The sequence below is a fragment of the Ischnura elegans genome, chromosome 2 (genome assembly GCF_921293095.1).
Source record: "Ischnura elegans chromosome 2, ioIscEleg1.1, whole genome shotgun sequence".
In the NCBI taxonomy this organism is placed as follows: domain Eukaryota; kingdom Metazoa; phylum Arthropoda; class Insecta; order Odonata; family Coenagrionidae; genus Ischnura; species Ischnura elegans.
In genome coordinates this window covers 101,654,799-101,682,793 of record NC_060247.1, presented here as the reverse complement: position 1 = coordinate 101,682,793, position 27,995 = coordinate 101,654,799, and the positions used below count along the sequence as shown (strand labels likewise).

Here is a 27,995-nt window from a genome sequence, read left to right as displayed (position 1 = left end):
CAAAGCTTCACAAAAACATTCAACTTAATTTCCAATTATGCCGTTGTCCTTGGGACGCTTTGTAAACTACATAAATTTTCAAAAAATTATTTGAGTTCCGAAATCAGTCAGATGAGTCAAAGCCTATTTTTTTGGAGCGAAAACCTCTAGGAAACCACAAGTATGCGGATACGTATTACGATACTTTATTCAATGCATCGTTACAGTACTGACATATCGTCGTGAGCCCCTGCAACAAGGTTATTAGATAAGGCGAGCCATCCCTCACCCAAAATAAGGGAAATGAACTTTTAAAAATTAATTGCACTAAACTAAATTATTTTGATGAATGAAGCATGAGGGATGGCCATTTCGAGAAGCAACATTTCATCGTAATGGTGGTAGGGATGAGTGAGATATATTTGAAATATGAAATATACACTACGATATCCTTATTTAAAATTACTTAAACTTTCCTTGGATTGATATTAGCCCTGAAAAAGATGTAATCTACGCTCACTACTACCATTTTAATGGTTTTGTCCGTATAAACTCCCAGACCGTCATTGTAGAAAATTGATACCTCAAACTAAATTATTTTAATGTACAAATCACGATGGATGGCCACAGGGGGAGGGATATTTCATCGTAATGGTGGCATGGTGTTAATTTTATCATACATATAAAATATAATATATTATCTCATAATAAAAAATTACTTAGTCTCTTCTTAAGTGGATGCCCACCCCAAATATATTGTCTCCATTCATCATCATCACCGGTAAACAATCCTAGAATCGAATGATAGGTATAGAAAGATATCGTACAGTCTACTTAATTTTAATTTCACAAACTCTACTCCACATGTTTCGATTTGCTGGCAGTCATCATCAGGTACCCAAGTATCAAGTACATATATCAGGTACGCAGTACGTGATGATGACTGAAAACCAATCGCAACATGTGTATTAGAGTTTCTGAAATTACAAATTAAGTGGACAATGCGATATCATTGTGTATCATTTAACATGCTGTTCCACGATATCTCTCCGGGAAAAAGTTTACTTTAAACCTAGGATTGGTTTGACGCAGTTCTCCACGCAGCTAACCTCTCCTGTCAGTCTCGTCTCAACTAATCTCTCCTATAAAATCTTCTCCTAAAAGATTCTCCGGTCAGCTAATCTTTTCATTCACAGTACTGCCTTTGTTGAGATTTTTTCCGTTGAAACTCTCAGACATTCACCACAGAATGACTTCACCGAGACCACGTGCCAGTTTTTGGGAGTTGTGGGAGTCCTTCCAGCAATTTCATCTCGTGCGATAACTCCCGGAGCTTCATTATACTTTATTTTTCCTTCGAATCGTCCGTCCGTCTCCATTATGTGGAGAAGAATGCCTTTGGAGCTCATCCTCGCAGCCATTCCCAACCCTTTCTTTTAATGGCTCGAATTCGTCGGAATTGGGTCTGGTTGGGCGTGTCTGCGGAGGAAATGGTGGGGAAGAGGGAAGACGTGATCCCTGAGAGGTTGAGGCGCGCGAATTCAACTGCGGAAAATTATTAACTCTCAATGTTGCCGCGTGCTATCGGGGGGAGGGCACTTAGGTCGAGGCCCCTTGGCACCTCCAGGGTCAAGGTCGCTGTCCTTGAGGGCACGGAGAGGAGGTATTAGGCATGGAGAGGCAAAATGGGTAATCACCAGCCAGACACGTAGCCAGTAAATTTTTTTCCGCAATTCATCTGCTGAGGAGACCACTGGCCCAGGGTAACCCATCCTCTGTCACTCCATTTTTTTAAATAGTTACGTTTCATAACCAATCTAATCTCTCCCAATAAACAACAAACAAACAACCAATGTATCAGAGTAAATGGAGAGTACCTATTTCGAAGGAAGCTAACATTTGTTAGACAAAAAATTAAATTTTGAATTTTTAAAAACTGTTTCCAGTTATTTTTTGATCCCCCTCGTAGATATCCTAAATGAGGATATCAATTTTCCTCCATCGTATCAGGGATATCACGATGAGGAAATCCCGCAGAGCAATTGCCCTTCACGTACTTAGGTGACTGACCTGTGGCTCAAATGCGTATTAACTGAGAAGGCTTCTTATTATGACTATCTTTCTCTCTAAGGTGACGTCATTGGCCATAGCTGGATCATCGTCCCAAAATACCAAGGTCGCTAATTGAAGCACCCGCCGAGAGCCGAGGGTCACGAAATTTATTGCCGATAAATTTTTCGTTTAGCGCACGCGCGTCTCATTTAAGTATCCGACGCAATGCCGCATTTCATGGGCGACATTAGGATTCTAAGGCGTGTTTGCAAACATGCCAGCCAGTCATAGGTTAACACTCTCACACACGCCTATGCCGAGAGCATTACGTGTAGTTTCTCCGCGGATGGAAAGTGGAAGAACACAGATCATGAACATAAACAGATGCGTCCCTTCCAACGAAGAAAAAATGCACTAGGCACTTTTCCAAAAATAAAAATAAAACTTTTATTTTCCGACCTCTTTCAGCACTTCTGTGCCATTTTCAAGGGAATAACAATTCACTTTTTATGAGAGATCTTATGTGGTGCACAGTGGCGTAGCCAGGACTTTCATACGGGGGGGGGGGGTCAAAAACCAGGGGTGAAATTTTTGAAAAACAGGGTACTGAGCAATGGGCTTTAAACTAATTTTGACATTTTTCATAATCGAAAAAACTTATTTAATAAATTCATGATTTCTCAATATTTTGTTTCTATTATGAAGGAAAATAATTTTGTTTTTATATTTCGGGGGGGCGGGCCCCCGTTCTCTACCCCCGGCTACGCCACTGGTGGTGCACCGGAATGGGGAAACCTGTCGTGTCAAAAGGGAAACGTTCACTTATCGTTTTACTCGTGACATCACTGTTTTACCCCTTCCACCATAAGAAATGAGGAAGTGATAATTTTTCTGAATCACACGGTCCCTCCCATCGTCGCTTTTCGCATCACTTCCGATATCACAGCTCGTTGTCATAGGACCCGCATCTCGAAAATATATAGCGTATTTATCTATGCCGCTCCCACGGTTGCCAAACGTTGCGTTACAATCGCTCCATACGGAAATGCGTTCTGATTGGCTGATATGGGGTTTTAGTGACGGTTTCAGCGACGGAAATAGCGACCAGACAAATGATGAAAAAAGTTTTGGGAATCCTCATCATTGGAGTGATCGCAAAAAACAATTGCCGGCGACGATCATTTGCGAGTGATCACCTTAGTGATCGCTGATCACTCGGAAATGACGGATAAAATGATCCTGTGATTCAGGTTTTAGTTGGCCAATTCTGAGGAATGAAGGCCTGATGAAAACAATCGTAGAAGGGCAGGCGGAAGGAAAGGAGGGTAAGGGATGGCCCCGAATGAGTTACGTAGGACAGTTTATAAAGGATGTAAAAGAGAATAAACGCAAACGCAACACTTAGAAGAAGTACCTACACCAAAATTCACTTGCGTTAATAGCCAGGCACTCTAAAATAAAAGAATGTGGTCCGTTACATTTCTACAGCACATTACATAAAAAATGATATCAACATGTCAAAAATAAGAAGATATCAATGAATAACAACTTCATTTCTGTTGAAATCTTCTTAAAATGTAAGAAAAACAGCTACTCAGCAAACGCAAGAACATCTGTATTCTATATCAGTCACTACAACAATGTCAACAACACTTTTTTACATTTTCGTTCTTAGAGTGTTACATTCTGATGGCATATTCATATTTTTCTTTTTAATATCAACAATTTCGAACAAAATAAGTCGAAGGCTATTAATAAATCAAGGAATTGATCATAAACAAAAAAGACGATGGAGGACAGATTTTGATAAATCTCTCCACTTCATTTTTCTCTCGTAATTCTTAGCTTCAGCCTTCTACACGAGATTGCACTGAACTGCTTACATAATAGTACCCACGGAAAGACCAAAAAGTCCACCAGACACATTTTCGTCATCAGGTTATTAGTAAACGTAGATACGCATATCGCAACAACTGCAATACTTTAAGTGAGTGGTTATTTTGATGATTCGAGTTTCTTTCTATTGCTTGCGATCGAGTATCAAATATTATTATTATATTAATCTACCTGCAGGGACTTACAAAAAATATTGAGGGGGGGGCCAAACCGGGGATCTTGCCCGGGGAAACGGTATAAGTAGTGAGTTATAAGTTATTTAAGCATTTTAGAAGAGTCATATAATCAACAGTAGAGCCCTGATAACTCGAATCTCGATATCTGGATACTCGCGGGAAAATCGACAAGCCTGACACATTTTTTCCTCACACCCATAACAAATTTTTGAGGGGGCTCGGGACTCCTCTAGCCCCATGGAGTCGGCGCCACTGTCTACCTGTTAAGGCAAGTTTCTATTGCGTACTTACGAAGCATCCTGAGAAAATCCCCTTTCTTCAAGCACTTCCCTCTTCAATTCAGAATGAGGCCCACCCGTTTTGGTCCTATATGAAATCCTATCCTTTTCCTTCCTCTCCCTCGGTTACTCAACATTCTACCCTCAGCTAGCCCTTCTCCTCCCTCGTTTACCTAACATTCTACCCTCTAACACTGTTTTCAACATACCATCCCCGCTAAGTACTCGCTCCCTCCATACCTTCTGTCTCATCCGTATCTCATCCAAAAGCTGCCTCTCCTCACCCACCATGTCCAGCACTTCTTCGTTCCTCTCCCTCTCCGTCCACTTCGCCCTCTCCATTCTTCTCCACACCCACACATCGAATGCCTCCAATCTTCTCTCTTCCTCCTTCCTTAGTGTCCACGTTTCTCCACCGCAAAGCGCGACACTCCAGGTCAAACTCTTCACTAACTTTTTCTTTAAACTCTTAAATAATGACCCTCTCATAAGCTCAGTCCTGTTCCTATATACCTCCTTTGCCAATGTAAATCTCTTCCTGATAAACATCTGTAAAATAGACAACGTATTCACGTCACCCATTGATTTTTTACTATTTTCCTGATTTTCTGCTCTTCATACTTAGGGGATCCTCTCGCTTCAGAATTTGGTAACGTGCGTAGTTTATGTAAAACCTCTAAGAAACTGACTCTTAAGCGGATCACGAAAACTCCATTCGATGTCTGTCTGTGAATAGGCAATGTATTTCAAGGAATGAGCTTAGAAATAGAATATAGGCACCGACAAAATCGTGTGTTGAGTAACAAGGAATATATTTACTGCCGTCACCCTAGCAAACGAAGAACGTGACAATCAAGAGGACGGATTTGGAGAAACTTCGGAAAGGACGTGACAATGATTCCAGGTTAAGTGTCCTCATTCATGACGACAGGGTTATTCCAAGCGAGGATAGAATACAGATTTATATCTCCCATTGATTTTATACCACCTTTCCTATTTTAATACACCGAAAAAGAAGGGAGACGTATCCATAAACAGATGAACAACTAACAGCGCTGGGGCAAGATGCATCAAACGAGTTTATATTGAGCGAGATATTCAGTGTAGTTGGTCATGAAATAAATCCCTACCTCGAGGAAGCGAGGAGAATAGCCGTCTAAATTTATGGTGAACCCTGTATTACCAACATGGTTACGTAGCAAAAAATATGGTTTTTTTTCCACATGCAGTGGCGGATACATATGGGGGGCGCACGGGGCTCCCCACCCCTTGCGGGTCCGCCCGCATTGCCTAACATTGCATAACCACAATTGTAACTTTTTATATCATTAGATGGCACTGTCTTGTACATGCGTATTATCAGTTTAAATGAAACTTTCTTAATCTTTGCATGTGACTTAATTATTTGTCATTACGACAAAAATGAAGGTACCTCAAGATATCTTTTGCTCCCCCTCCCTTTGAGTTTTTTCTGCATCCGCTACAATCCACATGGCCTGCGTTAATGCCTCGAGTGGCAATACATGATGCTATGACACTTCTGCCTTCGCACCCATATTACAGTTGTTTTTTTCTCTACTTTTCAATAAGTTGCCTCGTCTTGCCACTTATTTCTCGTAGAGTTTAGTAATACCCGGAAAAATTTGCCATCTCGTATCGGAATAACATGTGTCTTGTTTTCATGTAGAATAATATTTCAGATATTTTGACACGAAATCTAACCCTTTATGACCCAATGTTGCTTCTAAGTAACATCGAAAATGTATACATTTTCTGCTCTATTCAGGAAATATTTTAACGATGTGTTCTTCTGTGCTGTAAAGTTAATGACGAAATATGCAGCAGCCACAATAACTATGGTTGAGTAGAAAATTTCACATATATATAAGTCTCAGAAGTAGCGCTGGGTTAGAAAGGGAATAAAAAGAACGAAAAAAATAATTAATTTTTTTCAGGCGGCGTGACCATTTTTTAAGTGAAGATATATCAGATAAGCCCCTAATACTTCTATAAGTTTTAATTCGCACTCTATCATTCATTTATTAGTGCCCAATAAACATTAAATTCCTTCTTTTGTTCCCAATGGTTCATTTTCGTTTGGAACTGATGTAGTGCTTGGTCATTGAACTCAAATATCGGAATCCTTGAATATTCACCCCAGTAGGCATCGTGTGCACCGGAAACTAACCGCCTTTTAATGAGATCCTACTTTTCTAGGCCCTGCATTTAAGATTCAAAGTCACCGTATAATTCTTTGTCAGCCTTTCCCACCAGCTCCTTCTCCCTTGAAATGTGTCCCGCAATTACTGCAGTCGGTAGACCATTGTCCTCCAAGGGACACGTTCAATTAGTTATTCTGCCATTTTTTCTTGTGGAGTCCAAGCATTCCGCTCTTCACTGACTCTTAGGGGAAGCTTCTCATTTCACAACCTCTCTGTACAATCGTTTTCTTTTCAAGTATCTCTCAGAGGTATAGTATGTACTTGAAATAAGTATCATAGTGCGTATAAATCTGGCGATGTTAAAATACCGTTCAAAATCTATTTTACGATCTATCGATTTTAATCGAGATTAAAAGCTCGACTTTGCGACGAAAATCGAAATTAGAACCTAAGGATCGATTAATCGAAAAAAATCGGCGGTTACTTATTTGAAAATATCCAGTTTTTACAAAAATATGTTTGTTATGCATTCGAAAAACACTCGAAAGACACATTTGAGATTTAGAAAAAATACCCAAAAATCTACTCAAAATACATGTGTGAATCATTAGTCGTAAAAGTATACAGATGTACGCAAATAAAAGTTTAGGGATCATCGCTTGGTACAATTTGGCTTCAATAGAATTTCTAAGATATAACAACTGATCGTGATGTTTTCTTGATGATCGAGGGAGAAATTCCAATTGTACCGGAATCGGAGAAAAGTCTTTCACGTGGGACGAATGACTTTACAATGGATCGGTAGTGACACTGATAAGATTAAAAGAAGTTACCAAGATCGAAGTTGAAAAATAGAGTTTGGATCGAAACTCGATGAACAAGGTTGGATCTCGATATCCTTTATTTTTGGCTTTTAAAACTCGATTTTAATCGAATTCGAATTTTCCATGACTACATCAATCCCTATTAAAGGACATTTTTCCCTGGAGTATTATTTTTAAATTCAAGCGATTGTCTTGAAATTTTCATGGCAAGTAGAGTACACTATAGTTACTATTTTCCCGTATCTCAAATACGAAAACCTTATATCATTTTTTTAACAGATGTATTTTTTTTTTGTTTGTGATACATTTTAGTGTTGTCTAAGATCTACCCTGTTTAACCTGAGAATTTCCAGAACGTTACGTAAGTTTTCAACTAGTAAGTCGCCGAGAAGAAAATACGACTGATTGACTGGTCTTTATTCCAGAAATACCAGTTATTTAAAACTTAATCTGGCTTCTTGACAATTTCATGGTTTGTAGAATGGACTGTTTCCAATGGGGATTTACCCGTGACCTGCGCAATATCCCTTAATGAGAGCATCGATTTTATTACCATAAGCCAAAAGCAACTTTATTTATAAAAAAAACAACTGGATAGGTAGATCAAAAAATTTATTATAAAGTGAATTGTCTCCAAAACGACCTTTTATTACATTCTGAAACAGAATATTTGCCTTGAGTCATTCATAAATGACATTAGCCACTGTGAAAAAATAACGCTTGCGTGAACAAATAACCCGTGTTGATTGTGCAGCCGCTGTACACAATTAAGGGGCTGGCTTATTATGGGTAACTACTGTCAAATTTACTTACCAGAAATCGAAACGGAATATACCCTGAAATGTAAATACCCGAGTATTTTACATTATCATGTGCAATATATCCGAAGAATAAAATACCTTCAATTACAAACACAAATTCGACAGCGAAACAAATCTGATCTTTAGCCGTATTAACTTATATAAAAATTTACTGAATCACTTCGCCATACATTTTATATTTTTCTCGAGACTATGTATGCAACAAAAACATTCAGGTGGGTATTGATTAAATGAATCAACGAAATAAACTTAGGTTACGGTCATTCTGCTCATAGCTCATTTTTATTGGCGATGATAACAATCTTTTAGCTCCGCTCCATACTTCAATTTCGAGCTCCTAAAGAGAGAAAGTATTTCAGGGGATTAAAATTTGGAAATCCTAGTGAACGTCTCGATAGGAGATCGCCGCTTAATGCACTGGCATTCCATGCAAACATATCGAGAGAGTTCTTCGTAAAAACTTTCGCGGTTACTCGTCATGTTAGTTTAAAAAAAAAGTTTTCTTAGGCGATGTCGCCGCGTCAATTTTCGGGTGGCCCCAACCGAACGATGCTGGTGAAACGTTTGGTATTTATGTTTACGTTCAATGAATTCTCTTATTGATTTGATGTTTATACCTGAGTATTGCCAAGACAGATATTCTGTTTCAGAATGTAAGAATATGTTTTTTTAGGCAATTCACTATATAATCTATTAGTGATCTGCCTATCAAGTTTCTTTGAAGAAAGTTGCTGTTTGTTTAAGGTAATAACATCATTGATGCTCTCATTTAGGGATTTTGCGCAGAAAATGGGTAAATACCCATTAAAAGAGTCTACTCTACATACCCTAAACATTTCAAGATGGCATATTAAGTTTTGAAGAACTGTCTGGAAAAAAAGATCAGTCAAGCAGTCGTATTTTCTTCACGGCGAATATACATATAAATAACATAAAGTACTCGGGTGAATAAATGAATATTGATAGAATGTTGCCAAGAAGTAGTGGAGAGAGAAGAGAGGGGGTTATTGAGAGGGAAGCCGTTAAAAAAAAGGCTTGAAGGACGAAGACGAGAAAAATTGTATTTTGAAAATAATAAAGAGGTCTTTGGAAGAAAAAATTGTCTAACGTTACACTGGTCGCTTTTTATAGGGAATCTTGACGGGACGACATAGCCCAAAAAGTTTTTTAACTATCATATCGAGAGAGATTAACCAGTAGAATTCACGGTGTGGGCTGGAAGAGAGTCATCTTCAAGTTCCAAGAGGAAGTAGTTCGTAATAATCCGGAGCGCTTGACCTAGCCGAAAGCCCACACATATGACGACACTCCCACTGAAGATAGGACGAGAAGTTCAAGTGAGAGGTATGCAAGGGGAACACATAACGGTTACGCATGAGTAGAGGAATCGTTATTCACTGCGCGAGAAAACCAAAATATGCCCTCTTACTCGTAATAAAAAATTGGAAGGCTCGCTGAGGCTTTCGTGAAGCGTTTCCTCATAGCGAAAACCTTAATAAGTTCACCTAAACTAAATAAGTAATCACATAACCCAGGATTTTTTCTATTTTTAATTTTTTCTTGTACCGTAAAACATGCAATATTATTTGAAGTTCAGGCAACTTTCAATTAAACAACTAATTTCAATCGTATTTATTTTGTTAAAAGTAGATGTAAGCAACCTCAGTCCATCAGTGAAAATTTCCAAGCCCTTTGCACGATAATTTTGCCTTTTTTTAGAAAAAGATGGCTTATGAATTAGCCTCATTTTGTCAGCTCAAGATAATGGGAAATAATATAAATTCATTTCTTCGTTATATAATAATCTATTGAAGAACAGGAGGAGGTTAAGTGTGACCGCTAATTGAACGGAAAAAGTCGACACAGAACATTATGAAAATCCTTTTCGTAGCTTAAAGTTGGAAATTTCACACTTGAATGTTTCAGTACATTCTCCGTTAAGTAGGGATCCGGACCATCATTACGAAACATGATTCGTTTCAGTAATGATGCTGAATAAAGAAAGACTTCCCATTTCTCGTTTTTCAACACGTTTTCATGAGTTTTTTTTTCATTTTCCGAATATAAAATAAAGGTACAAAAATGATGACAGGAGAGATTGCTCCTTTTTTCATGAAAACAGTATACATTTACTGAATCAATATAAGTAAAGCCACATAATGGATTTTCAGAACGTATATTAAGAGCTTTTTCTGAAACGTACCACCGGAGAAAAAACTTGAAGCACACATCAGTATGACCCAATCAATAATTTTATCTTAATAAATCCTCTGCTACATACTATTTTTAGTAAAAGATTGAAAGCCAATCTTTGCCACCACAAATTATTGAGTTTTACAATCTACGCCGAATTAATATACCCCCTAGCGAAGGAGGGATGCAACGCAGATTACTTTCAAAATTATTCTTCGAAGTCGCGAGAGAAATTGCGTTTCATTACCTCTTATAGAACCGCATCCCCATTCATTACCCGCCCATCATTACCCTCTAACCCGAAGTCATGAACCTTCATGACTTTGAGAGTGACCTCATGGTGTGTAAGGTCACGGGTTATTTTTTATAAGAACTCGATAAGCGGCGTTAGGAAGATTAAAGTGAAAAAAACAGAAGCATGAGAGGTAGAGAAGGAATCACGCTATCAACATCATGGTAATACAAGTATAAAGACATTTTTAACCCCGATGCAACCAAGCTATGGAAAAATGATCTAATATTGCATGTTGAGCTAACTAAATGGTCTAAAAAGTGTTTAATGTGCACTTGGACATATAATGGCAACGAAAATATTGAACGGAATCAATTAGAATGTCTCTAAAATAATTATACATAGTACTTACGTAGTACCACCAAAAATTTTCAAAAAAATCTCATTAGTACTGGTATTAGTAATTTACTCTAACATTTTAATGATTTTTTTACGTTCTAAGACGTAAACGGAGCGGTCTGTTTTTAAAAGGTATTTAAACACAATTTCTCAATTATCAACAAAAAATAAATAAACACGTTGTAATTACCATCCTTTAGTCAAACAGTAGTACCACTTCAATTCGATTCAAGCGAATACGCGGGAATCCAGCCGCACCAAATGTCCACTCAAATGAAATACATTGAAAACAATCCCACTACTCATTCAAGCAATACTTTCAAGGCTAACAGCAAAATGCAACACTAGTAGTATTTCACTTTCGACAGTGACGGTACCATATACTTCAGAAATCAGGAGTTGGAAGGATACCATCCGAAATTGTGCAACGTGCTAATTTGCCGTCAAGCATGCAGCTTTTAGCTCTTAAATTTGTTTCACCGGCTGCCACAAGAGCACCGTGTCATCGTGTGATCAGCTGTTGATGAATGAAGCCACGAGATCGAGAGAAAGTGACTAATGCTGTCGCCTCCTTCCCGGCCCAAAATCTGCCTGCTCATCTTCTTAGCAGCTGTTACCTCCTAAGATGCGATTATGAATGCGTCTGCTGTGTGAATCGTAGAACTAAATACAGAAGCGTTGACAGGCGTGAAATTTGGAATGTTCTCCGAGTAGGATTGCCGTCAAGAGGCTATAACTCACTCTTATCCCAGTTCGCTCATTTTTAATGGCTGATTCCGAGTAGTAGAAGTAAAATAAGACAATTATCTCAATTATTTTGGACGAAACACGCTTGATGCAACAGTGGTTGATGGATCTGAGTACATCTCTACCCCGTTAAATTGTTCCCAGGCCATTTAAATTCCGAGGGGGCAAAGAAAGGACATCGGGTTAACGAGGATAAATATATTTTAAGAAGCATGTTTTATTTTATTTTATTCCCAAACCACCGAATACAGCTCATGTTGGCCATTTTACATCGGGGTATTCAACAAATTTTAATAATTAAACGCACACGAACAACCATGCCCTGGGCAGGGGAAACCTACCCAGGCGGGACTCGAACCCGCGACCCCTTGTTTGGCAGGCGAGGACGTTACCCCGCCGCCACCGAAGCCGGCAAATTGTTGAGGGAAAATGAGGCAAAATGTTGAGGCAAAATGTTGAGGGAAATTATCAGGGAATTTTAGGTTCGACTCACGGTATACTGAAAAGCCTTTTTCCAAAGCCAAGAAATAAATCATGACACGAGCAATTTACGTAAAAATGTACTTCCGAGATGAATTCAATAAAATCATATTGAGAAGGCATTGAACGCAGGTAACGCAAATAAAATAGCCGATTACTAATGCACATATATTGTTTCCAGAAGTACAAACGTTCTCAGTGATAGAACCCCGAAGGTTGGTTTGGATAGTTGAGGGTGTAGCTCAGGCTTAGAAACTTGGCCACAGGTATATAATGCCATACATTTAAGGTAGGGGACCACTTTCTTTCCCTGGACCACCTCACCCTTCGCAGATTTTAGTTTAAGCGTTTGTAAGGGAAAGCTCGCTTGCAAAGCGTACTACGAAGCTGCTACCAAAAGTCTTAGATACAAATGAATCACGCTGCGAAAGCCAACGCTCCTTAGTTTTTAGTGTGTTCGAAGCCTTCACCCGAAAATTGAACCCGAGTCCCTTCAAACAGAAAGCCAAACGCTTTACTCACAGGGTAACCACGCTCCTCCATAAGCACAATCATAATAAAATTAACTCGCGTCTCCATGATCAGTTTTTAAAGTATGATAATATTAATTGTAGGAAAGGTAATACTTTAAGAAATGCCGTAAACGAATATTGATAATAATCGGCTTGTTTCAATAATGGTAACAAACTGACGCATATCTTGGCGCGAAAATCATTTCTCTTAATTTTTTCTCTTTTGTTCTATGTGTTGTTTTTAAGCGAATTCCTACATTATAGGATAAGTAAATTTTAAAAAAAGCGTCGATTTAGGTCTTTGAAACTTCGGATCATACGAACTAAAAAAAATATTCTTAGCTCCCTCCTCTTACTAAAGGGGCGAAAGTATACAGACTAATTTAGCTCGCACACCAGACTCAGTTTTCGAGAAAACAGAAATTTAAAAAATTGGACTGGAAAAATGCCTTGCCCTCATATCCTGGTTTCATTGGTCACAATACCAAATGACTTTTCTCCTAAACTGACTCATAAGTGGCGCCTTTTTCTTCCAATTAAGCATTCACGGGGACCCACTTCCAAATGTGACACGCTCTGACTCCATCAAATTTTCTATTCCCATGAGTGAACAAACAGCTCTTTACTTCAGGGCAGCAAAGTATTCAACGAAAGTGGTGGCCACCTAAAATAGGACGGAATAATCATCGAAGAGATTACATTTAGATTTATTACTGTATACATTAAAATCGAAGACTCTCTTGTCAAGGAAAGGGTGCGTGACTCGAATGAATATAATAATTTCAAAAATTAGACTGGGAGAAGTTTCCCTCATATATAATCACTGATATATATTTATTCATATAAAATATTATAATATTAGGGCAATTCCATTTGTGACGGAACTACCTTTGGAGAAAAAAAACTATGCAATAGGATATTTTGATAGAATTATAAAATAATAAAAAAATGGCCAAGCAAGTTCTAACTAAGCAAGATCAAAATACATTTATGACTGTAGTTTTCTTATATAGAAAATAAAATATCGAAATACCTTCTAAATATGCCCAAAATTAACATGCAATGGAATTACTGCCAGGTTAACCTCCTAAGTGAAGATTTCAAACATCTTAAATACTCTGTGAATCGAAGTATAATCTGAAAACTTTTCATAAGGCTATGAATAATGTTTCAAATGCTGATTTCATAACATTAAATCATTTATCTGTTGATTTATCAAGGTATTTCCAGCCTAAATTTTAATTTGACAGAAAAAGTTGACACTTTCATGGAAATGCCCATTAAATTTACCTTTCAATTTCATGGATAGATTCTGTTCAAAACACTTCATCAAACAAGTAACTTTATAGGTACGCAGTCACGTGCATGGGTGCAAAGTTATATACACCAAGGATGAAATCCGCCATTAATAAAATCATTTGGCTTAGCCGGGATTCGAACCCGGATATCCCAATGGCCATTGATCAGGTGTTATACCAGTTACTCCACCAAGGCTTGGTAATCGGGAGATTCGGGTTAGAATCCCGGCTAAGCCTAATGATTTTTTCATGGCGTATTTCACCCTTGGTGTAGATAACTTGTTTTAAATAAGTAACAGCATAAGTCAGCCTCACGAGCCATACGGAAAATGTCGTCCGCAAATTAAAAACATCGCTGGAGTACTTCTCGATTAAATATTTCGCGGCTAATGATGATTAATAAGTGGCATTCGGGTGTAGGCCGCGTGGTATATCGAATTTTGCCCCTACTTTTCGTAATCGACTGGTCTCTTCTTCATGGGAATGGTCCTTTCGAAAGTACCTATAAAGTTTTTGTCTCGCGAGCATCAAGATAGCGCACAAAAAATCACACCATTCCCTTGGATAAGTGTCCAACAGTCGGACACGAAACGTCGCGTCGCGTCGGGGCAAAATCCGATATACCACGCGGTATACACCCGTGTGTCACCTTTTAAGCATCGTCGGAATAAAAAAAGGCGAAATTTTTCTTTTTGACCTTATGAAGAAGTTTTAAGTGTGCAATACGGAGAACTCAGGAATGTAGATATAACATTGTCCAATAACAAACAATGGCGAAAGTCAATATCCTTAGGTTTTCCCCATGTTTGTTCATATCTTTTTACACTTGGTAAATGTAACTTTGTTCACTGCATTTTTGAGGTATTTTTAAAGCATAATGCTATCTATCTCTATTGTTATAATTTGACTTAATTTAATTTCAAGAGTAACTTGACAATGTATTGCCCTGCAAATATTCAATGCGTGACAAGGGTTTAGATCAGGGGTCTTCAACCATTTTTAATTCAGGGGACAATATTCGATTTCACATCGTCCGGAGGGCCACAATGCTCCACATCACTTTTGCACCACATCAATAAATTTTTTTAAACATATAATTTCAAAGAGCAATAATCTTTATTGGCTGTTAAAAAGTTCAATCAATCAATGGGATTGTTGACATTTTTTTATTTTTGCCGAGTGTGTCGATATTTGGTTTTATTTTTGGTGCTGCAAATATTTTCTTTAGCCGCAAGAACTAAGCCGGCGGGCCGCTGGCTGAAGAACCTTGGGTTTGATGGAAAATGGGACTTTCTAGTCCCAATCTCACCTAATGGAGACGAATTATTATTATTAGGTATTATAAAGCTCTCTAAGGTGCGGTATCGCCCACTGAGTGAAACTATGGTCGATCGGGCAGAAAGCGAGCAGAGTAAGCGAAGCAATACAAGGTTCTAAACTCTTCGACAGGAGAGATGAGGATCCGCTATGCCATGCTCCACGGAACTCTTTTTCATCACCACGAGCGTCCCTTCTCGGAAAATACCTCACCGCTAGCAGCAGCGCCGCTCGCTGCGGCTCACTGACTTCGGAGGACCTCCGCCGCCCGATGTCGCCGCTGCGTGGTTGCAATATTTTCGGCTCGCTACATAAGACGGCGGTCTCCTGTATAACGTTTCCCGAATTCCATCCCAAGAGTCATCGCCGGGACCGCACAGGAATTATGAAGTTTACGACCTCTTGTTTCCGAATAACTCCGTCGATATACGATCTCCAAGCTAAACATTTTTCGCATTTCGCGCGATTCTTGAGGTCGATTCGGTTTTTTTTCGTCAGCGACCGCATCTGTCGGTCCAGAAGTATTATTTTTTTCCTCCTTTCCCGTGAATGAAATAATATCCGGTGGCTTTGAACTTTGATGGGCTGTTTTTAGCGTTGGATGGATTCAAAATCATCCATTTATGCGTGTGAATAGCAATATGAACTGAAATCAATTCACTTACCTTCGATGCCACAAAATATACAACCAAAGAGTTCAAGGAAACATCGCTCATAATTTTATTCAGGGGCGGATTCATCGGACCTTTAGATTTAATCGACTTTTCTTCGGAGACTTTAAAACAATATTACTTGTAATGTTATATTAGCAAGAAAATTTGTATCTAGTTTATAATTGACTTATTCCTGAATTTCTATCACTTTCAATTAAGCGAAGTTGTGAAACTTCATTTAAATGTCTATAATCCTCGTTGTTGTCATGAATTTTCTCACTTCAACCAAAAGGTATCACTGAGTAAAAGACGCATGCAAAATTTCACACAAATCAAAAACGCACCACAAACAAAATTTCTCACGGCACTCGTCTCGTTCCCTCAGGCGCTGCACCCGCAGCAGATGGGCGCCCCCTGCGGAGCCGCACCCCTCGGCTACCCCGCATCCCCTTGGGTGCTCTGGGACGCGGGCCAGCTGATGGAAGCGGCTGCCCGACGTCGCAAGAAGAAGAGGCGGCTGTACGCCGCCTGCCTGCTCGCCGGAGTCGCCTTCGTCGTGCTGGCCGTCGCCGCTATCGCCGGAGTCGCCGTCTACCTCGCAGGTAGGTATCTCTAGGAGTGTTTGAGCCTGATCTTGTCCCCAGTGGCGGATCCATGATGGGGACAAAGCGTATAGATTTCATCGATTTTTCTTCGGATACATTAAAATAATAATAATAACCATTGTTTATTCTTACGGGTGTTAACCCAATGTACAAAAAAAAGTGGTACATAAATAAGCATATAGACAAAGTGTTACATAATTAAGTATATATAAGGAGCATATAAGCATTATTTAACACGCTAAAAAAGTAAAGGGTAACAAAATATAACGTGATCAATATAAAAAAGTTATAAAAAAACACGTATATATAAGAAGCATATAAACAGTAATTGGCATTATTTAACACGTTAAAAAAAGTTAAAGGTAGCAAAAGATAACATGTGATCAATATAAAAACTTATAATATAACTTGCTAATACATAATGTTACTAGTACTATTATATAAGCAAGAAAATTTATGTCTCGTTTATAATTGACTTATTTCTGAATTTCTATCACTCTATTAAGCTAAATGGTGAAACCTCATTTAAATGTTTGTAATCCTCGTTGTTGTCATGAATTTTCTCACTTTAACCAAAAGGTAGGTATCACTGAATAAAAGACGCGGGCAAAAAATTTATGGGTGCATTGCCACGCTGCCGGTTAACCTCCCGTCAGTAGTAGGGTCCCAACAAAATTACCATTCTATCTAGTGTAAATTGGATAACCCCCCCCCCCCCCCCCCAATAGCCCCTCTCTGGATCTGCCAATGGGTTGTAAACATACCAAAAGCATGTAAAATAGGCCCTAAGTTTAGAGTTAATTTGTATTTTAGTTCGTTAAAGTAGGAAAATACATCGGAAATTACAACTAAATACTTTTGTACAAAGTGGCAATCTTCAAATATTTCGAAAAAAAATTGTGCGTTTTCCACCTAAATATCATTGGTAATTTTGTTCCCACTAGCATCACCTATCCGGAGCTAAAATTCAGTGACACAATTCCGCCGTGTATATTCACAGCAATGAAATATTAAAATATAATAAAGATCATATCGTTGAAAGTTTATAATACAATGCATTTGCATTATAACGGTAGCAATAATAAGTAATTAATGATTTAAGACTGAAATGCAAACGAACGCTTTTCTCAAGAATTTGTTTCTCTCTCAGTCTCAATGAATATAGTGGATGAATTTTGTGTAATAATAAATGGTCATGACTGGAAGTGAGCTTTAATGTAGGTATATATGGAAGGTGTCACTATAAAAGTCAAAGCACGAAATAATTTTCTCAATCCAACTAATTTAACCTCGTTACAAGTGATGGGATGTTATAATGGTCTAATCGCATTTCGGATGGATGCTTAAACGCATTCACCGTCAAAATATTCACGTGTAAACACCCAAAATGAGAGCATTTGCGTTATCACCAAGATTCGTCAATCCTAAGATTGGTTTGATGAAGTACTCCGCTCAATTCTCCCATCAACTAATCTTAATCTGAATAAATAAGTGCGGAGGATAGGGTGTTGTAATGGCTAGAATGTTATCATCCCACCCCGCGGGCTCGGGTTCAAATCCCGGCGATGGCAGAGAATTTCCTGAGACAACCCGATCCCTTCTTTTGTGTTGTAATAGGGTAGTTTCCTTCATCAAAGAAAACGAAAGGCATTGATTGCGATTCGTTACCCACCATTAGTGTATTCATAATATACAAATTGTTTCGTTTTACAAATACCGGTTTAGACGAATGACAATGGTCCATTATTATCCTCATTTGAAAAGGGCCAGATTGGCGCCCATGCGATGCCACTCCACGTGACGTCACAGGGACCTAGTTTCTATTGAAGAAGATAGGAGTTATACATCGTCTGAGGTTACCAGTGCATGCATGAGGCGCAGAGCTCAGGGAAACATGTCTTAACAATCACTTATTAAAACTGGCTAAGGTCGGAAAGTTTTCCTCGTTTGATAAGTTATTAATAATCCTTATTTAAGCCAAGCGCTACCAGCCAGCAGGGTACTAGGCTACCCGCTAGCAGCCTGCGTCGTATCAGCGCTAAGCCTCGCCTCAAGGTCACCTCGCAGGGCGGCAACGGGAACCAGAAATACGTCACGCGGAGAGATTTCCCGGCATTCATACTTACGCGTCGCGTTTTCGCGCGCTTGAAAATTTTCACTTTTCATTTAATCGCGAGAAATAGATATCGTAATTTAAAAATCTAAAAGCTTGAAATACGTACTCCAGGAGTAATAATCTTTCGATTTAGGCAATAAAAAAATAATAGGAAACCACCCTATTAGGACATTTCAAGCGCAGCAGTCCGTCCATCGAATGGGACGTTCAGCCGTGAACCCCTTGTCACCTTTCGTTAAGAGCAGGCTAATGCCGTCGGGTTTCTCTCCACTCTTCCTTCCATACCCTTCCCTCATGGCGCAAATGACCTCAGCTTTCGGTCGTTTCCTCCAACTACCATACCATTCGAATCAGTGCGGAGCTTTTCCTCTCCGTATTCCAAAATTGGCTTCTTCCGCTCCACGGAAACGTTTTCCGCGCGATTTGATATCCCTGTCCCAGAATTCTTAATATTTCGTCGAGAAAATTTATTACCATCCCACCTCGTAGATCGCTTATAACGAGGATAAATGAACTAAATTTTTAAAATGTTATCATTTGTAAACTGGCTAGTTGAGAACTAATCTTCCCTCCAATAATATTTACTCTCAGGGATATAACCACGAAGTGCTCTAATATCACTATGCATACTTTCTATCATAAAGGCGTACTTCCTTAAATGACTGAACTATAAACAATGCAATAAAAATCCCCCATCGGAGAGAGGAGCCAATAATTTCGTATCCGGCCATTTGAGAAGGACCTCGAGTATTGGGCTGCATTTAAATTCATGGGAAATCACTTAACACAGTAATTTGTTATAAGTTGAAACAATTCAGTTATGGACGAAGTTATGCATAAGATTGCAATTAATTAGTGGTATTTTCCCGTCTGAAGTGCATGGTAGTAGGTCATGTTTGGTGATGCCGGACTGGCTTTATCCTGGCTTCAACTGATCCATTGCGTGGCGTATAGAAATCAGCTGTCACCATGGAGACTATCAGTCCATTGTTTTGAATTCAGTGACGTAAACAGGCGCAAGAGAGAGGTAACCCAAGTACACTCGTGTAAACGTGGAGGTCGCGAAATCGGAGGCTGACTTTTTGCTTGATTAAGAACACCTGTCAAGTAAATCATGGGAGGGATTACCCATGGTTCATTCAGTGATAGTGAAATGCAGATGGCAATCCATTGAGGCGAGACGATCGCAAAACAAGACCTATGGATTCGATCACTCCCTTGACAATTTTCCCTTCCATTCGCTTTGATGTTCCTGGTTACCCATTAGCCATGGCCACAATACATGTCATCAGCGGCAGTTTCCTTTCTCATGACATGTACAGCGGCTAAGTTGATAAATCGCTAGCAATACGTTACCTCGAACTGTCGTGCAGTTTCGCATGAATCTGAGGTAACAATGAATGACTCACTGTTCATGAGAGGCGTTTGGCCAGATGAAAAATGCCAGATATTTTCTTCCCTAAGTGCTCGTTTGTTTTTATGCTATCACTTTGAGCAGAGTAGGCTATCCTTTCCCACGCCTTGCAAAACTGCGACGTTTTAATGACGACAGGTGCACGCAGCATGGACAGAACGCGGTGATTAAATACAAGTAGCTTGGAAAGCGTTTATTTTACTATTGCGAAGTGATTGCATTTAAAGGAGATGTTGCCATTACGACGCTCATGAAAGGTTTATGTAACATCATTAACATGTTTTCTACTCGAATGATATGATATAAATGCTGATAACTTCATTTATAGGTATCTCTTCTAGCCCTTTATTACTGACTCAATTTTTCCATATTCGAAAGCTCCCTCTATACTTCATTCAATCTACTTTTACTTCGTTAAGTACCCGCATTCAGGGATTTATGTAGCTAAGGTTCCTTCGCTCCACTTTTGTTATAGCTTTTTAAGGTTTCTCGCCAAGGTCGCATTCTAAAAACGTTTTTGGAAAATACAATAACGATTATTGGCACTGCATATTTCCCAATTATGATTATTTTTTATAAACACAGAAAATATCATTGGCAATTACAGTGGCAATATACTAATCAGAGGCATAGCCAGGACGATGTGTTGGGGAGAGCACGACCCGGATGGTAAGGGGGGTGGAACCCCCTCTGGGAAATATGTGAACTTTTTTTATCCATAGAAATCACATTTTATGCTACTTTGGCCCTATATTAGTTTTGATTCCCAGTGTTGGTGGAGTAGAATAAATTTGTTATATAGGTTAATATTTTTCTGCTAAAATTAATTGTTTTGGTGGTGAACGTGCCCCCTGTGCCCCCTCCTGGCCACGCAATTTACACTTATTGTATTACCCCTACATTTATTTAAAGTAAGCAGGTAGGATATTTTTAGGGGAGGTTCGCTTGGAGGAGAAATGCATTTTGGGAGGGAGGGGTCATTTGGAGACGATAGATACACTTGAGACTGAATCTCAAAGCTCTTGATATGATGGATTTTAAACCCTTAGCCTCTTAGAAATATTAATAGAACATATTTCTATCATTTATCAAAAAAATACAACAGAGGAACATTTTTAAGCAGAAGATGAATTTTTCATAATATCACGAAAGAAATAGCTAAAAAATACCATTTTACGCGATTTTTTGTCTTAATCTATACTTATTCGATTTAAAGTTCATTCCTCGGCACCCATGTGGGATATATTCTATTAAAATTTGAGCCCTTCAAGCTCCGCACAATTTATGTTTGCTATCACAGAGCTCAACATAAAAATAAACGTAGATCTGTTAGGGGGGAAAAAATGTTACGACCCGTCGTCGGCGTATGAGATGTACTGTTATTAGGAAAACGTCAATTCAATCGGGAAAAATATATTTTTCTCTTTCATTACCATTAAAATATCCACATACAATCGGCGTAACAAAATCTTTTTAATTCAGGTTGAGGTTTTCAAACACCAAATACGGCATAATATCGCGTCAAATATCGCAGTACAGGAGAAAAATGCAACCTACACGAAAAAGGGCTGGAGGAGTCCGTTGGAAATATTGTAGAGCACTGAAAAACTCCACTTTGCGCAGCTTCCAGAGTGTGATAGAACCGCTTTGATGACCTGACACCCATCTACCAATAAACCGGAATCATTTGGCTCGATAGCAGCAAAAGCCTTTCGGAAAAAAAGGACATGCACCTAGTGGAATAAGCTTCCAGAAAACATCCTTCAAGCCTCAACTACGAAGTTCGATGATTTTTTTGCTCGACAAGCCCGTCGCGGAGGTTATTTTTTCATCTCTAAGGAACGACAAAGACGCCCAAGGCTGCGGTCTAACAAACGGTACCTAAGTAGGTATTCCTGAAATATATTGGTCCCCCAACACGCCATCATAACGGTTCAAGTAAGGCGTGCCATTGTCCATGGAAAGCGCTTCCATGGGTTATTGCGGAAAGCAGTTTTAAGTATTCGCTGTGATGTGTTCGATTTAACTTTTCGCCGATTGACACTTGCCGTGACAGTTACCCGAGATGAAAACATTTTGCACGTTAGTTTAGGGCAAGTCTTGGCCTCACTCCATCATATGCTGTAACTGGACCATGACCCCATTCATTGTTTTTGTTGTCAACACTGAAGAAGTTCAAAGTGAAAGAATTTCTATTGCTGATGTTTTTTAGCTCCTGCTTGTGAAAGAGAGAGATTACTCCTGATAGAATTATCTAATTGAGTGTCCCATGGGTTTTCAAGGGTGATTATGTAAATGTTACTGCATGTATATCCGTATTTTATTCTTTTTAAACTCCAAGGATCGTACGGAGGTCAACGGTCAGCGAGGTATTTGTCGGACCATTATGACAGCCGCCATGTATAATCTAGAGTTTTACAGGTGATAAAGTCATTAGTGCGGTCCTCAGATCCCTATTGTCAACCATTTGACTATTTCACTTCCATGGACCACAATTCAATCAAAAGTCACCGAAGAATGAGGCGGAGTAGCGAGAGAGCCGAACCATTCTGAAGTGTCGAACCATATAGGTTTTGAAAAGTTTCAAAGTCAGTGACGATATCCCTGGATTACTATCATCAACCATTTGACCTCTCGCCAGTGAGTATAAATTTCATAGGCTTCATGGGCAGTAATCATCTATGAGGCCCCCTAAAACTACATACTGAACCACTGAATGCGCAGAGGAAAATATACTGACTGTTCCATTAATTTTGGCATTTATACTACTGATTTAAGGGACTTGATGTTGTACAATTTTGGTGAAATTTCGGATAGTGGAGGCACACACTTCAGAAATGGAAAATCTCAATATAAATAAATCTAAACGAGCGTGATGCGCTCGCTCCCAGCGGGCTTCCCCCGCTCTATTCAATGCAGGTCCACAGAGGGATAGGCGCGTTTCTAATTTTAAAATGTAGAAAAAAGGCAGGGTCTTATGTACAAATTTAATTGGTATGTTCATGCACAAATTCAGGTCAGAGGACCTCTTTAAACACAACATTGGAAGTAATTACACTATCCTGTGTTAAACGCACATGATGACTCATACTTATGTATCAACAGGAGACTTGAATGTGGAATCAGCCGCATTTTGATAAAAGTTATTTCAAGAATGCGAGGTATTGCTGCAAATGAACAAATGTATCAGTTTGTGCGCCGTTAACGTCAGGAATATTTACCGGTTTTTGTTTTTTTTTGTTTTTTTTGTTTTAATTATTTAAAAACCAGTTTTAGGAAACAATAGCAATATTTAGGAAGTATGATATGCCGTCGAATGTTCTCTGATAAATTCTGTGCATTTTGGTACCTCATTTGTAGAGTTTGGTTGCGTATAAGTTGAGAAAAAGGTATCTATACAGTAGAAAAAATATAGAAGATTTCTAGAATAAAATGTAATTTCCTAGGTTTTTGGACATGAAGAAACAATGGAACAACTCGTATTTGCGTAAAATTAAATCATGACCCCTATGAGGTCATATGGGGAGGAAAAAGAGAAGCCTTGCTACCAAGGTATCGAACCGCAGACTTTGAAGGGTGCCCTACTCAATAGTACAGTCCGTCTATTCTAAATAACATTATTAATAATGCAAGGGCGTACCCAGGATCATAACTAGGGGGGAGGGGCAAGCCATGGTCTAGGGAAGGGGCAAACCAAGTTGTGACATTAGTTAATGAGATTATTTCCTTGAAAAAAAGGTTTTGTTTTAGTTACATATCTTATACTAATACGTATAATTTTTCGTGGGTTTAGAGAAAATTTATTGAATGCTTTTGTTTCAATTCGGTACTGATTTTTCTTAAAGACTTTTACGATTTTTGATTCTAGGGGGAGCAGCAGCCCCCCGCTGCCCCTGGCTGGGTACGCCCATGTACTAATAGACAAAACTTGTAAACAGAAGGAGCAGGATACAAAACATAAAATGTCAATAGAAAAGCTAACATTCGCAAATGTTGGGACAATGGAGGACCCGTGTTAAAGACGAAGAAATAATCAGAGGCGGTCTGGCCAGGTCGGCGATCGCCGAGGGCCCCGAGCTTAGGGGGCCCCCACAACGCTCGCGTCTATCATGAAATATGTAATTTAAAAAACTCAAGAGTACACGAACCAAAGTTTTTTTTGCCTTTGTGAAATTCTACTTTTTTATTGGTTGCTTTATTTACAACATACTCAGTGTAGTAAGATAATATACAAAACAAAATAAAGATGTCATAAGATATATCTTCTTTATTATTTATTTTATATTTTATATGAAGTTTTATTTTATTTTTTATTTAATTTTATATAATTTTAAAGATGTATCTTCTGTCACCTTTATTTTATTTTTATATAATCTTACTACACTGAGTATGTTGTAAATAAAGCAACCAATGAAAACGTAGAATTTTTAAAGTATTTTTTTTAATTATTTTTTTATTAATTTTTATAAAAGAGAACTTGATGCTATTTTTGAAAGGGTTATTTGAAAAGGTTATTTTAGAGTTTTTTTAGAATTCAGGGCAGTTTTAAGAAAAAGATACACTAAACAATAGATAATAGAACCATTATGCATTATTAAATTTTATAAGCTATGAATTTCTCACTTTTAAGTATATTTTTTCTTAAGAAATTGCTATTTTTTATTAACTTTTATCTGGCTTTTAAGTGCCAGAATAGCGTCAAAATTCATTTCCGGGATCGCAATTTCGTAAACATTTTCTGGGGGAGGACCCCCGACTACCCATAGGTAAGGGGCTCCCTGTCATGAGCCCAAGCCGAGGACCCTCCAATCACCCCAGACATGGCACTAATATTTAATTGTTGCAGATGGACGCTTCCTGCAATTGAACCATAATTATTATTAACCATAGTATTAAGCCTTAGTGACGCGTTCATTTTTTTCCATCCTTGCCGAGAGACAGCTTCGGCGATAGCTCCAATGATGGCGGAAAAAAGATCGTTTCACGCAATCATATTCCGCGGTGGCTCGATGGATGGGAAATTCCACTCATTTTTTCATCCAAGCGACTGAATTTCCCGAAGTCTAACCTCCGGTGTTGCCAAGTGGGAGGAGGGTTTTCGCGATAGTCTTTCGCACGAATATTACAAAAGAGGATCGGCCTCTATTCGGCCCCTGTGTTGTAAATGTGTTGTCATTCACCGCGCATTTAAATTGGTTTACAGAAGTCGCCATTGACGGACAAATTCATCCGAGTTTCAGGGCATAATTAGGTAAAATTAGGGGTATAAACCGAAATTTATACACATGATGGTGTGATCTATAAAATCCATTGCTTTTCAAAGATATTCCTCGTAATAACAAACATTACACAGCAAAATAATGAAAAAAAAGTGGATCCCATTGCACTCATCACCGCGCCGCGGGAATTTATGAAACCGACTAAAATGCGACCGAAGTGGCAAGAGAAATCTCTCTTCTATGGGGTGGAATTGGGCCTCCTCTATGGAGTCCCTTTGGTCGTTCGTTTCCATTCACTGACAAAGTCTTTTGAAAAAACATGGCAACATTCCCCTATCTCTCGTCCACGTCCAGCTCCTGCAGCGACGCCCCCCGAAACATTGCGAGCTTGCACGACTGGGCCAGTCGCAAAGATAAATGAAAAGGATAATAGGTGCAACGAAATGGTAAGGGAGTAAAGCAGAGATGTCAAATGGAAAACGATCATTCGACCGAAACTTTCGACAACACTGTTCTACCCCCTACCCTCATATCGCTGCAATATGTAAGTTCTCTCCCATGATGTGAATTCTTAAGCCCCATGAAAATCGCACGAAAGTACTGAAAACAACGTCACTCGAAACAATCCGAACTTGCACGACTTGACCAGTCGCAAAGATATTTGAATAGTATAAAGGCCGTTGTACACGGTACACGGAATTGCGCAATCTGACGTACGTGTGAAGGCGCAATCAAAATTGCGTCGTGTAAAGCGGTGAATTGCTAGAACACATGCGAGAATGTGTGGATGCGAGACGGCAAAATAGCCCCTGTTCTAATTTCATTCATGCATTCGCGCAACTCCACGCCATTTTAGAAATTAATGCAGCTCTAACCTGCGCAATTCCGTGCCCTATGTAAAACGGCCTTAAAGTAAATGTTCCTTCTTCCCTTATCACTAGGAACCCCGCCAACCGAGAGCTCGGGCGCCAACTGGGAGTCGTTCCGGCGGGTGGGCGAAGCCACCAAGTACGGGGACGAGGCGAGCAATCGCCGGGGAGTGCTGGGACGGCACGGGGTGCTCGTACTCCCCCCTCCCAGCACCGAGAGGACCACGGTGGCGCCGGCCCGCAGCCCCTGGTCCATCCGTCGAGAGGGTAGCCCGTGGGAAGGGCGCGGGCAGCAGGGGGACGACCCCGCGCCGCCACGCGCAAACGAGGGAGCCTCGGCCGAGGAGGATGGCGGAGAGCTGGCCGCGATTGAAGAAGGCGAGGAGGAGGGGTTGGAGGATTTGTCGGGGGGCGTCCCGGAAGTGGCGGTGGTGCTCGATAGCGAAGAGCTGGAGCCAGTGGGCGACGGATCCGAGGCGGTCGAAAAGGTAAGGCGCGTTTAGGGGCGAAAAGAGCCAAGTGAGCGGCAGGGGGGGGGGGGCAATTTATTTTTAATTTAAAGGTTTATTGTCCAAACCGAAGGTCCTTTAATTGTGGATTAAGTATTTCGCATAACTGTGCTATGAAAACTATGCATATTGGATTCTAAATAAGCATTCGATTAGCCATTGTTTTTAATTTAATTATTAGAATTTTACTCATTTGGTTAATTAGTCAATGGTTTCAATAATAACTATTTTAAAGTTACCGAGGGGTGCGTTGGGTATAGGTTTGTGGATCCAAGGGGGCCGTGGCTATAAAAAGTTTGGGAAACACTGGTTTAAACGGTGGATTGTGATAAATACATACTAATGCATTTCTAAGATTGGTGTGCTGTAGCCCTCCATTTTCCATATCCCAATTTTACATAGATTCGCTCTTTACACACGATCCTTTCACATACAAACAGATAAAGAACAAAGATATTAATGAAAGTATAGAATAAGAGCGTGATAGGATCACGTTGATTCAAGATCAGTGCGATTGTCAAGGGATTTTCAAGAAAAAGTTTTCAAAGTTTGTCTTTTAAAATAATTTTGATCGTAACTCCGGATGTTCGTAAGTCGGAAGGTCGTGAGTCGTAGATGTACTAGTGAAGTTGATAAAAATGGACATTACCTACGAACTTTCATTGTAACATACGAAAGAGTGAGAAGCCAAGGGCTACAAGTGATTTTCTAAATAGTGTTAGGTACGTAAAGAAATTAATAAAAAGAAATACACAAAAACTTGGTTGCCAAGGGATACGAGTGATCTCCGTTCGGTGCTGACATCAAGTGTAAAATCAAATGCACCACTTAATACCTATTTCATCTCGTTTTTTTCTTTTACCAAATTTCTGTTCCTACCTCTGTTTAGAAAAAAAATAACTAGCACCCCTTGGCTTCTCAACGCCCCATTTAATTACAGGACTCAGGGGAGTGACATATTTTCCTTGCACTTGTTTCGGTAGGTACAGGGCAACCCGGGCCATCGATCTCCCCACGCGAGGGCCTCCGCCAAAGGGACAGAGGCGGCTCCTCCGGCGAGGGAGGAGACGAAGGCATCCCGGCCACCACCCCTCAGCATGTCGGTGGAGTACGCTACGTCCATCAGCGTGGAGGAGTCACCGGTGAAGGGGCCAAAGGACGACGGAGCGCAGGAGTGGAGGAGGGTGGAGGGACTGAGGAGGGAGGAAGGGGAGGAGGAGGAGGATGACAGTGTGGAGGGCGTG

General features: G+C 39.6%; 1 protein-coding gene across 1 annotated transcript in view; it reads left to right on the top strand.

Moving 5' to 3' along the window:
- The window catches only part of LOC124153225, a 147,160-nt gene extending 119,181 nt beyond the window's left edge, over positions 1-27,979 (top strand). The window contains exons 3-6 of the mRNA XM_046526324.1: positions 16,405-16,621; positions 26,315-26,730; positions 27,735-27,925; positions 27,961-27,979. Of these exons, the coding sequence (XP_046382280.1) occupies positions 16,405-16,621; positions 26,315-26,730; positions 27,735-27,925; positions 27,961-27,979 (843 nt within the window). The remainder of the gene's footprint in view (positions 1-16,404; positions 16,622-26,314; positions 26,731-27,734; positions 27,926-27,960) is intronic.
- The last annotated feature ends 16 nt before the right edge of the window (positions 27,980-27,995 follow it).